Source organism: Hemicordylus capensis, chromosome 3 (genome assembly GCF_027244095.1).
Source record: "Hemicordylus capensis ecotype Gifberg chromosome 3, rHemCap1.1.pri, whole genome shotgun sequence".
In the NCBI taxonomy this organism is placed as follows: domain Eukaryota; kingdom Metazoa; phylum Chordata; class Lepidosauria; order Squamata; family Cordylidae; genus Hemicordylus; species Hemicordylus capensis.
In genome coordinates this window covers 244,021,133-244,033,791 of record NC_069659.1, presented here as the reverse complement: position 1 = coordinate 244,033,791, position 12,659 = coordinate 244,021,133, and the positions used below count along the sequence as shown (strand labels likewise).

The 12,659-nt window shown below is 45.4% G+C and overlaps 1 protein-coding gene across 9 annotated transcripts in view; it reads right to left on the bottom strand.

Moving 5' to 3' along the window:
- Positions 1-4,243: 4,243 nt before the first annotated feature.
- STAMBPL1 (STAM binding protein like 1) overlaps positions 4,244-12,659 on the bottom strand; it is a 38,991-nt gene continuing 30,575 nt past the window's right edge. For 4 of the 9 annotated variants that reach the window (XM_053311789.1, XM_053311790.1, XM_053311788.1 and 1 more), the window contains 3 exons: positions 7,450-7,562; positions 6,209-6,308; positions 4,244-4,591 (listed from right to left, as the gene is read on the bottom strand). In XM_053311789.1, the coding sequence (XP_053167764.1) occupies positions 4,535-4,591; positions 6,209-6,308; positions 7,450-7,562 (270 nt within the window). In that variant the 3' untranslated portion in view covers positions 4,244-4,534. Of the gene's footprint in view, positions 4,592-6,208; positions 6,309-6,342; positions 6,373-7,449; positions 7,563-7,797; positions 7,851-12,659 lie in introns of those variants that run through there. The other 5 variants (XR_008320067.1, XM_053311794.1, XM_053311791.1 and 2 more) reach the window with 5 other exon arrangements.

The window sequence follows — 12,659 nt, the reverse complement described above, 5'->3', positions numbered from 1 at the left end:
CTCTAATGAAATTCCCCTTTTTTGGAATAAGAATAGCTTGGTACAGCAGAGATTCAATAGACTAGCCAATATTGCACAACAAATTCATGAAGCAGAGATCAATCAATTACTATTAGCTATGGTAGTTCTTTGGAATTTCTGTGCTCAGTGGTAGTGTATCTTTTAATACCATTTGCTGGGGAGAAAGGAGAGGGCTATTGCTGTCATGACTTCATGGAGGCTTCCTGGAAGCATTTAACTGACCAGTGTTGGAAACAGGTCTGATCTTGCAAGGCTCTTATCATCTTATGACAACAGGGGGCATTCCTAAAACCAAACAATTAAAGCCTCCTGTGACTCTCTCTTTCTGTGTGTGTGTGTGTGTGTGTGTGCTCGGTCCCAGGCCATAGCAAATGACAAATTCTAGGATCACAGAGGCCATTCTGCTATGGGGTGGCTCAGCTCCTTGATAATGCTGCTTCTGACAACTGCAGGTGACGTTCCTCCTGTAGTTATTTATTTATTTATTATTAAAACATTTATACCATCCTTCCAAAAGGCTCAAGGTGGTTTACATTAAAACACCATTAAAATCAGTTAATAATTAAAACAAAAATTATGAAAGCATAAAACAATGATTAACAATTTAAAAACATCATAAAACAACAATTAAATAGTCAGAACAATTTAAAAACAAGTTTTAAAAAGCTGAGAAAGCCTGGTCAAGAGATGTGTTTTCAGAAGTTTTTAAAAAATTGCCAGAGATGGGGAGGCTCGTATCCCAGCAAGGAGCGCATTCCACAATCTCGGGGCAGCAGCCGAGAAGGCCTGTCTCTGTGTAGCCACCAAACAAGTTGGCGGCAACTGGAGATGGACCTCCTCAAATGACCTCAGTGGGCGGTGGGGCTCATAGCGAAGAAGATGCTCTCTTAAATACTCAGGGCCTACGCTGTTTAGGGCTGGTACCGCCTGGAACTGAGAGGCCACCACCCTCTCAATTACCTTGCCCAGCCATGGGAGATTGGAAACTGGCCTATAATTGCTCAACTCTGAGGGATCTAATGCAGGCTTCTTTAGAAGAGGTCTAATAATTGCCTCCTTAAGACAAGGAGGCATCCTGCCCTCCCTCAGAGAAGCATTTATGATTTCTACAACAGCCTCCCCGCTAGATCGAATAAGCCACGTTGGACAAGGGTCAAGAGAACAAGTGGTAGGCCTCGCCGCTCCAAGCAGCTTGTCCACATCCTCAAGAGTCACAAACTGAAATTGATCCAGTCAAATCATGTAAGAGGAGTTGTTAGACATCTCCAGTTCAGACATCAAATTAATTGTGGAGTCTCCATCTAAGTCGGCCCGAATCCAAGAGATTTTTTGTGTGAAAAATTAATTAAATACATCGCAGCGGGTAACTGATGCCTCCAAATTCTGGTTCAAGGGAGAGGGGGCAGATACTAGTCCCCTCACAACCCTGAACAACTCCACTGGACATGAACTCGCAGAGCAATACAGGCAGAAAAGAAACACTCTTTGCCACACGTATCACCTGAGCATAGATCTTTAAATGTGCTCCATGTCGTAATCTGTCGGATTCGAGTCGAGTCTTTCTCCATTTGCGCTCCAGTCGCCTACCTTGCCGCTTCAGCCACCGTAGATCTTCCATATACCAAGGGGCCAATTTTGAAGCAGATCGGAGGAGACACATAGGAGCAATCGTGTCTACTGCCCTGGTGAGTAAGTTGTTCCAATTCTCAACCAGGGCATCAACAGGATCACCAGCACAGCCAACATTAAATCCCTCCAAGGCTTCTTGGAATCCTACCGGATCCAGTAACCTCTTCGGGCGGACCATTCTAATAGGCCTCTCGCCCCTGCGAAAGTGGAAAGCGGTTGTAAGTCCAACCTTAACCAGATGGTGGTCCGTCCATGACAACGGGGAGATTGTAGGAGTCCCCACCCACGGAACACTACCCCGATCAGAGTAAAAGACCAAATCAAGTGTGTGACCTGAAATATGCATCGATCCAGAGACCGCTTGGGATAGGCCCATAGTTTTCATGGCCACTATTAACTCCTGAGCTGCCACGGACAAATTGGTCCTGAAATGAACATTGAAGTCCCCCAGCACCAAAAGTCTGGGAGACTCCAACGCAAGTTCCACGACCAAGTCCGTGAGCTCAGTAAGGGATTCCGCTGGGCAGTGGGGCGATTGGTACACCAACAGAAGTCCCAATCTATCCCTGGTCCCCAAACTCAAGTACACACATTCAATATGGTCCGATACCCTAACAGGGACCCTGGTAATGGAGATATTATCCTTATAGACCACAGCCACTCCACCTCTCCGCCCACATCCCCTCACCTGCTCCTCTACAGAATATCCTGGAGGGAGAAGCTGGGACCAAACTGGACCACTAGCCTCCCCCAACCAAGTCTCGGTAATACACACCAGGTCGGCCCCTTCATCCATAATCAAATCATGGATGAGTTCTAATTTATTTTGGACCGACCTGGCATTGCAGAGGAGCAAGGTAAGGTTATGTGGGTTGTTGGCAGTGCTCCCCGAGGTCAAAGAGCTGGCAGGACAGCCGGAAGGGGAGACAGCTATTAGGTTTCTGACTACCCTTCCCCTAGAACAGCCTGCTGACTTGCCAGCATTACTTCTTCTATTCCCCACCTCCACTGGAATAGCTGCCCCACATTCAACGAAGGAGCTCCCTGCCTCCCCATCTCCAGACAAACCCACACACATTGCAACTTCAACCCAACTTAAAGCTGATTATACAGAAGCCCCACTATTGAATGCCTCAGTCTATACAGATAGTTGGACAAAATGTCCAGCCCTCGCCCTTGTTTCTCCCGCGAAGTGGCTCCCCCAGACGGGCGACCACCTTTGGTGTCATCCCTTTGGTGGCGGGCCCGCTACCACTGGCAGTCTTCCTTTATAGGCTGAGCAGCAAGCCCAGCAGGTGGGACCAGGAAAAACTGCCCAGTCACTCTTGCAGCCCCAGTCCTGCAAAGCCTCTCCACAAGCAGTCCTGGGGGGAGGCAGATGGCAACCAAGGGGGCAGAAGAGAAGAGGCAGCCAGTTCTGCTGAATATTTCAATATTTGAATAAAAATGAATTTTGGTGGACCTGAAATTTTCTTAGGAAACACCTTTAAAAATAATTTTAAAAAAGTAAAGTTCAGCACCATTTCCCTCCTGGCTGCTCTGTTTTTTTTCCTCCTGAGTTAATCATATGATTAATTCCACAAAAACTGCATGTTATATCCAAGCCTTTAGTGCAGTAGCGTTCCATCACTGGGAGCTCCTTCTGTGAATAGGAAGAGAGTTATGCTCAATCAAGAACCCCTTCAGCTTGTGGAACAATATTTCCATGTGTGGAGCTCTCCTGTTCACAAAAGGAGCTTTTGACAGTGGAGGGCAGCTATGCCAAAATGTGCTGACTGTGAAAATTCACCTTGAAATTGAAAAAAATGACTGGGCAAACTGACCCTTTAAATTACAGCTTGAATCCCTTAATTAAACTGAAACTGTTTTACTTATGATCTTCTTTCTCACCCTTTGATAGTTTTGCTTAAATACAGTGGCTGACATACTACCCAGGGGTAGATCTGTCCAGGAACACTGTATGTACACAAGCTGTACAACTGTACAAAAGCCTACTATCTCCAGTGGACTTATGCTTGTGTAACATCTTTTGTGCAAATGCACAACTTGAGTGCACATGACATTATTAGACTGCCATACCCTTGTGTAGTATGTCAGAGAGTCTTTGCCACTGGCTATTACAGTCAAAATGGTTAGGAAATTTTAGGGAAGGCTCCAGGATAATTTACAATCATTGACAAAAAACCAACAAAAGACTCCATGCTTCTTCCAGTTGGTGCCCTCTTCCCTCAGAAGTCTGAAACCCAGTTGGGAGGCACATGCCACTGAGAAGATGGATGGAAGGTGTTCTATTTAGAAGAATCTCTATGCTGAAAGTTGAAACACTCAATTTCCTTGCCGCAGAAAGTAGCCCTTCCTATCTCTATGGATCCAGGGCCAAAGCTCATCTGGCTCATTCTTACTCACCATCCACAATTTTACTTAAAAATAAATAAATAAATAAAAAAGTGGGAATGGTCAGGACTCTGACAAGATTCTGAGGTCCCTGTTGCCAGCCCCAACCTCACACATTCACATTTAAATCTGTGGAGAGCATTCCTGAAAACTGACACAATGCAAATCATTTTAAAACAAAATACAAGACAAAAAGATGTGAAGCAGTGTAAACGTTTCACCATGGTCACTGTTCCAAGTTCATTTTATTATCTTAGCATAGTATTCCAGTATAATAACTGATCCTGATTGAATGCCACTGTGAACTCCATCTTGACAGAACAATAAAATAACTTCAAAATGGGAAAGGGTAATAAATATCAAATTATTAAATCTAAAATGTACAAATATAAAATGTCAATAACTTTTGGAAAACACTGTAGGAAAATCTGGCAGCCATTGTTCTCCTTTGGGCATCTGTTTTGGGGAAGGTGTTCTTCTCTCATCCATATCACCTCAAATCCAATAGAGTTATTTTCACATCTTTCCCAATCACATGTTTACAAGTCTGGAAAAGAAATAAAAAATCAGTCACATATCTGTGAGAAATCTGCTGCAAAACAGTAATTAAATGAAATCAATCATGGTTTAGCCATTTAAGAGAGTGGCTACCTGCACACGTAATGCAGAACTGTGGTTGAATGGCCCGGAGGTTCTGTATGTGTTACGACAGAATAGGTGGAAATGTGGTTTGGTGAGGTTTCAGATTTGTAGCTCCAATCTGAATCCTCGAGTTGTATTGAGTTTTGTCGCTGCAACCTGAGGTTGGATGCTTCTGAATTAGGAACCGCAGACTGTATCCCCCTCAACCGGAGCTGAGCGAGGAAGCTCCTCCCTCAACTCTGGCTGTGAATGGCTGTGTGGGCTGTCCTTCAGTCAAGAAGCAAGCCTGACCAGCCAGTTCCTCCTCCTCTCTGCAGTCTTGTTGACTGCAGAGTGGGAGCTCTCAGTTACGGCTGAATTTGGAAGAGAGTAGTGGGAGTGAAACCGAAGGTCCATTGGACCCGTAGTTCCACATTACGTGAGAATGTGGCCAGTATTTATTTCTTTGAGAACAAGGTATTTAACTAAATATGAGTCTCACTTGTAAGGAAGGGATTCAGTTTGGAGGCAGGCGGTGTGAGGTTCTGATATTCAAAGCAGCATTATCATTCCCAGTCCCGTCCTTTCCAAGAAATCACCCAACATGTAAGAAATACTAAGATAGTAGCTTCCCAGTCTTACTGATCTTTGTTCCGTGTTTTGGTCACTGCACAGTTTCCAGCCCTATAAAGGAGGTGGACTGTATGCAGTCAGGGGGTGCTAAGGTGGGAAGATGTCTGGTGCTAAGCTCCAGACAACTCTTCAGCTTTGGTTACACAACTGTGTCCAACAGCAAAAAGAACTGGGAAAGATTTAAATTCTCAGCCACTCATGTTGTTCCTTCTTTTTGAAACAACATTTGGGTGGCTTCTCACAATCACCCATAAATAAGTACAAAATAAGAAGGAAACTAGAGGTTCCCAGGGAATGTGCGCTCCCAGCGTGTAAGTTGTCTAAATCCACCATTGTTCCCAGTTACCAATTTCTGCTTGAGATTCTACCAAGAACTTCCATCCAACTCCAAATCTAGAGTTGATGTTGGGCAGATATTCTCAGTAGAGTTTGGGCGGAAGATGGTAACCATCTAGATGATACACCTGTCAGGTGTGTGTACACACATCAGAAACCTCCATTTCCCCTCTACTTACTCTGTACTTTCTTACAGGCAATCATTTGAAGCCAACCTCAGTGTCTTCTAGCTCAGGGCAGCTAGGCAGAAAAAAACTCATAGCTAAAGTTGTATGTGTCATGCCTATTTCTGAGAGAATTACTAGCTCTTGGGAACCGAGGCAAGATAAAAGGGAGTTCATGTTTCCCCACACTCTCCTTTTCCAAATAAGTTCTATATAATGAGAACTCACCCATGTAGAATTACAGGTAGAATGACTACATACAGCAGAATATCTATTACATTTCAAGTTTGTATACATCATTTCTTTCAATAGTCCTGCCATTTGCAATGATTAAAAGGTTCTCTTTCTGTCTCTCTCCCTCTCTCCTTAACCAAACAACTGGATAATATCAAATGTCATGTTATTCTTACATTAAATAGCCTAGGGTCCTTGGTATGGGGATGGAAGCCCTTCTTTTTACAAGCAGAAACTTCCAACATGCCAGCGTTAGTAAGTCTGAAGACTCCCATGCTAGAAAGCAAAGAATAAGATGGAATGACATTACCTTTTTGAAATGGCATTACCTACTTGCATTCTGAAAACACAATTGGAAAGCAGTCAGAACATAGCCACATACGGACATCTTCACAGAGTGTGAATAATCATATGCAGGTCTGAGATGTGGGAAAAGCAGACACCCATTATGGAGTTTGAGAACTCCATAAAGCCTTTTATATGACCCAACTGTTTCCTCACATATTGTAGGGAAATGTGTGATACAAAAACAGCCACCCTGCAGCATATTCTTCTGACTACTTCAACAAGTGTCATTTCAAACTATGAATAAAGTAGTATCAGAAAAGGTCCTGTTCTGGAACTTGATTAATAATTTGCCTGAAGCTCTGAAGAGCTACAGCCAGTCAGATGAGACAGTACTGGGCTAGATCAACCAAATATCTGACTCAGGAGGTCAAGACCACCAACTAAACTAAATAGAGCTTGAAAACCTAGGCACAAATAACTGAATGACGTTCACCTAGCAAGAGGGAGGGCTATATGAAATGCATATAGGCCGCTTCTTTTAGGTCAGAGCTGCACAACTTTGGCTCTCCAGCTGTTGTTGGACTACAATTCCCATCATCCTCAGCCACAGTGGCCAAGAGTCAGAGGTGATGGGAGGTGTAGTCCAAATCTCAGGAGGGCTGAAGTTGTGCAGACTTGTTATAAGCCATCACCAGGCGCATTGTGTTGCACATGTGTCATAAGGGAAGGGCGGGGGCTCTTTTGAGTGATATGCTAATATCTCCATGTGTGGAAAGCAGAGCTACCCCTAATATTCTTTAAACAGGATTACAGAGACTAAGGTTCCAAGAATGTAAGAGTCAATCACAGTAGTTTATTCTCGGACCTAAAATAATATACTAAGATCCAACCTTGTAGAATTTAAATGGGGGGGGGGGATAAATTAAGATAATAATAAAAAGGGGATACTCTAAAATAAATCTGTCGATAATGGTGGCTTGTGTCAATTAATACTGAGAACAAAAAATATACTTCAACTTTTTTCTCTTCCCCTTATTTGACATTTAAAAGTGATATTAGCATAGAGACAGTAAGCCAAAGTAGCTATCTGAACATTGCTGAGAACTGAAAAGAAAGAGAGAGAACTCACTCATTATGTTTTGGAGAACAAACAATCGCAATAGCTTCTGGTAGCATTAGCTGATAAGAACAATGGGTATGAAGATCAACACTGGATAAGAATGCAGTCTGCGTTGGATGTGTCTACAAAGAAAAACATTGAAAAGGTCTCTATAGTGGATTTGTTTTTGTACAAATCAAGGTCAAAATATAATCAAGGAGAAACCATAGTTAATCTGTAGGTTTGTTTTGTGAACTTCTGGTAGCTATGACAACCCATCTGTGTTATTTTCCTCACCCAAATAGATATACAGAGGTTGTGGCCATCAAAGAGAGCACCGTAAGGTTACAGCTAAGGCAGCATTTGAAAGTTACTTACCGCGACATCAATGCAGTAACTAGTACTGCACCAGTAACTACATAGGAAAAATTCTGAAAGGAAAAGAAAATGAAGGTTTTTGCCCTTGCTACTTCTAAGAATAAGAAGCAGACACACTATGGCCAAATTCAGACGTAATTCGCTCTCCCCACCCCTGGTCTGTGAGACTGCAGAGAAGGAGGAGACGTGGCTGCTGGGCTTCCTCCTTTGATTGATGGACACCTGCAACAGCCAATCAGGGTGGAGAAAGGGAAGCGCTTCCTTCCCACAACCCTGGTCCCATGGAAGGCTGCCTCCATTACTGAATTTGGATGTAATGGAGGCAGCTGCAAATCAGAGGCCTAAGCAGTGAACCTCACTTCAAACCGAGCGTTCAAAATGGAGTTTGGTGGGTAACCCTCAGTTTGAGTTAGGATCTGTACTGTGGTTTTACGCATTCGGACATGCAGTTACACGAACCCCAGCCATGTTGTTAGTCCGGTTTCATGTGATGTCTGAATGTGACCTATGAATGACCACATTGTAGCTTTAACTCTCATCCACAGTCATGATTTTTTACACACAAGCAGAACTTCCTACTTCCAAGTAGTCCCATTGGTTACACTGGTTCCCCCCCCCAACTTTTTCAGGCCCAAAAACTCACTATAATTTAACATTTCACTCCAGTGGAGTGTAGCAGTGACTACCACATCCCATGCATGTGACTACCACATCCCATGGTAGCAGTGACTACCACATCCCTATGTGACTGCACAACTCACTGAAACTGTAAGTACTCAGCTAAGAAAAATGAGCACTTCAAACCCACACTCTGTTCTCAGCATTTAAGCAGAAAAGACATGCTGTGACTAACCTAAAGACAATCTGGGAGCTTGTCAAGTGCATTCTACAGGTGCATTTTTTTTTTGCTAGGTTTCTTGTCAGCTGTCCTGGTCACAAAATTTCTGGGTACACATAATACGAATGTCTTCTGTCCATCCAAGCTATCTGTTATCCAAGTTGACAGTGCTTCCTTTTGTGAATGTGGTTGCATTTCTGAGGGTATGTTTGGCTTCTTATGTTTCATAGTGCCTTCACAGGTCAACTCCTTGCTCAGGAGAGCATCTGACAGCTATATACTGCGGGGGGGGGGGGGAGTTATCCCTCACCACAGTTCTCTGAGAGCAGGTACAAATGAACATCACACACGAGAACATCAGATCTGTAGCAAGAACGTATTTGTCCTGATGTCATTGGTGGGTGCGCCAGTGTGCTCTTGGCACATCTTTTAATCATGTGAGCGGGATGTTCATCTGAATCACCCCTCTACATGCACTTCAGCAAGCAGCCCCAAGTGTTGTTCCATGGCTGTAAACATTGCTGCACAACTTGCAGGCCTACTTGTCTTTGTTGCAGTCCTCCAGCTTAGTAAATATCTCCTGTCAGTGGATAGGACGTTACTCCGTCACAGCACCACTATAATTTCAAACTGTACTTCTTTGGCTTGCTTGGAATGTGTTGCCAAAAGGAACAGCACCTCACAAACCTAGCAGTTGCTCATCAACTGCTGGTCAGACCCAGGAATGTAGATGTGCTGCAGCTTCTGCACAAAGAAGGTCTAGATACCTGTAGTTGTTGCCAGCCTGGCAACCACTCCTCTCTGCTTTCATGTGGCTTTGTCATTGAACCTTAAATTAATTGTAATGTCCTCAAATCATCTCAGCTGCATGGGGGCACAGAAGTAGGAAGGTTCTACATTTAGAGCAGCATTGTCTATTCTGAGTGGCAGTGGTGATTCTGGACTTCAGATAGTATTTGGATTCCCCCCTCAGGGTTCACAATGATTCTCACTCTCACTCATACTCTCCTTCCCGCAGATTGCAAGGAAGGGAGTTGTTTCACTCACTGCCTCCACCTGCTGTACTAAACTTTTCTTGGTCTGGCCTCTCGCTGGAAGATACAGTCCCCACCCCAGCATTTTGCAGTGGGAGAGTAATAGACTGGTTGTAGACCACCTTTTGCCATTTCTGCTTGTCATGTAAGCTATTATCTTCGTACCTTCACTGGCAAATGATTCAATCCCACCTCTACATCTTCTTCCTCTCTCCACTTGGAACCAAGCTGCAACACCTCCATTCTGGGCTATATCCCAGTAGGAGAAATGGGGAAAAACCAGAGCCAGCGTGGTATAGTGGTTAGAGTGCTGGACTAGGACTGGGGAGACCCGAGTTCAAATCCCCATTCAGCCATGATACTTGCTGGGTGACTCTGGGCCAGTCACTTGTCTCTCAGCCTAACCTTCTTCACAGGGTTGTTGTGAGGAGAAACCTGAGTATGTAGTACACCACTCTGGGCTCCTTAGAGGAAAAGTGGGATATAAAATGTAAAATAATAATAATAAAAATAATAATATGTACTGCAGATTGTTGAATCACTGATGCCAGGCTTACTGAAGCTGACATGTTGTGGTGGTTGCTGCTGTGTGGTCTTTTTGGCTTTGTTCTGCGGGCTAAAATCCCTGCTTCTGCAAAGTCAGATGCTTCTGAATGTTTACTTGTTCAAAACACTAGGAGGGTATCCCAATGATCCGTGGAAAGTGGGCTAAGGGAGCTTAGCCCGCTTAACACAGATCGTTGGAATGACCGGACTCGCAGGCGAGCCTGGTTTCCCCAAAAGCGGGTCACCCGCTTAACTACACCTCCCCTTAGCCCAGGTTTGCAGAGCAAGCGCTCCACTAACCCGGGTTTTTTGGTTGTTTATTGCTGCGGTGCAGCTCCGCGGCAACACGTAAGGAGACACCTAGCTAGGAGGCTGCAAGCAGCCTCCTGGGCTTGAGGGTCTCTCCAGCATGCCCCGTGCACTCACACAGGGCATCCTGGAACTTCCGGGGGCCACGCAACCTTCGATCCCTGCAGCCCCCGCCGGCTCCATGACACAGCCGGCAGTCGTGTGGGCGGCCGAGCCGGCCATCCAGGGCTGTCTGAGGATTGTCTGCGGGCAGAGCAGGCTAAGCCCGCTCTCTCCGCAAACCCTCTTATGGTGGGTCTCACTGATCGTGCTGACTCTCCTCTTGGTCTGACATTGTGGGAGGGGCCAGTTTCATCTACCCTAAGTTGGGAACACGGAAATATACAGTGTCTCAGATTAATTTTGAGACACAATGAGATGAGTCTCACGATTCGTGAGAACTGCCATAAGGGGGTTTGCAAGGAGAGCAGATTGGCTGCCCACACGACTGCCGGCTCCGTCACGGGGCCGGCGGGGGCTGTGGGGATGGGGTGCTGTGCAGCCCCTGGAAGTTCCAGGATGCCCCGCATAAGTGTGCGAGGCATGCTTGAGAGACCTGCGAGCCCAGGAGTCTCCTCGTGCATTGCTGCGGTGTGGAGCCGCAGCAATATATGATCGGAAAACCCGGGTTAGCGGAGCACTTGGCCCGCTAACCTGGACTAAGTGGAGGGGTATTTAAGTGGGTTACTCGCTTTGGGGAAACCGGGCTCGCCTGCGAGCCTGGTGGTTCCTATGGTCCATGGAAAGCAGGCTAAGCTCCCTTAGCCCACTTTCCACTGATCGTGAGAATTGCATCAATGTTCATCTGGGGAAGCAAAACTGAAGTTTCCAAACTTCAGAAACAGGGAAGCTATTTTGACGATCACTAAAAACTGGGCTATGGAAGCCCAGCCCAGTTTAACATGATTGTCGGAACCACCGGGCTTGCTTGCAAGCCCAGTGGTTCCACAGTGGCTAGCCTGCCTAAAAACCCCTACCCCTAGATGAGGTTAACAGAGTGAGTGCTCCATTAACCTCATCCTTTTGATCGTGTGTCAGCTGTGGCTGCCTGAAGACATGGCTGACTCACTCGGGGTGGGGCGGAGGGGAGGGGGGACCCCAGGAAGGCACATCACACTGAGATGATGCCTTCCTGGGGTTTGGGACACCGCATGGCAGTGCTCCCCTTCCCCCAACCCCTGGAGCTCCTCAACAGAGCCGCGGCCGGGCGCAGGAGCACCCAATTGAAGCAGCTGCTCATCTGGGCAGCCGATCCGGCTGCCCAGCAACAAGCAACTGCTCATGCAACTGCCTCGCCAAACCCCTTCTGGTGCTTCACATGGGTTGTGTGAAGCACCTCAGGGTGTCCATTCCAAAGAGCTTAAAATGGGCAAGAGCATGAAAACTGCCCATTAATTGCTTGACTTATAATGGGATAGAAACCACCCCACCACAGGGATCCCATTCATTTTCCGGGGTGGTTTTTCTCTCAATTAATTTATAATGGGATAGAAACCACCCCATCATAAGGAAACCCATCCATTTTGAGTAGTTTTCTACCCTGCATCATATTTTTTATTAAAAACATAAATATCATAACTAGTGAGAGGCCATACTTGCGGATGTATTGTGTGAAAGAGTCCAGTTAAGAGTTTGACAATAAGAGTATAGGTGGGAGTGCAGTGGTTTGCTTGTTTATGCACCTTTATGCGGTTGGGAGTAGAAGTCCACCCCATAATCCAGATGAGGGTTAATGCAACTGCCATTCTTAGCTTCTTAGGGTGTATCCCGATATATGTAATTGGATAACTGAACCTAATATGGAAGTGATATACTACGTTTGTATGAGACATATAACCTTCTTTTAAGTACTGAGCTTAAGAGACTGTTTTTCCTGTGTGCAGCTGATGGAGCTGTGCTGTGTGCGTGATTGGCTGGCCCTTGTGAAAATCACAAAGCTACTTCCCCAGAGCACTCTTCCCAGGTTTAAAATAACTGATTGGCATTTAAGTCAGGGGAAAGGTGCTGAGCATGTGTATCATTGGGAAAATTTGCAAGTGCTGGGGAGTGGGATGGAAAGCCCGAAGAATGGGTGTGGGAGAGGCAAAGAAGAAATC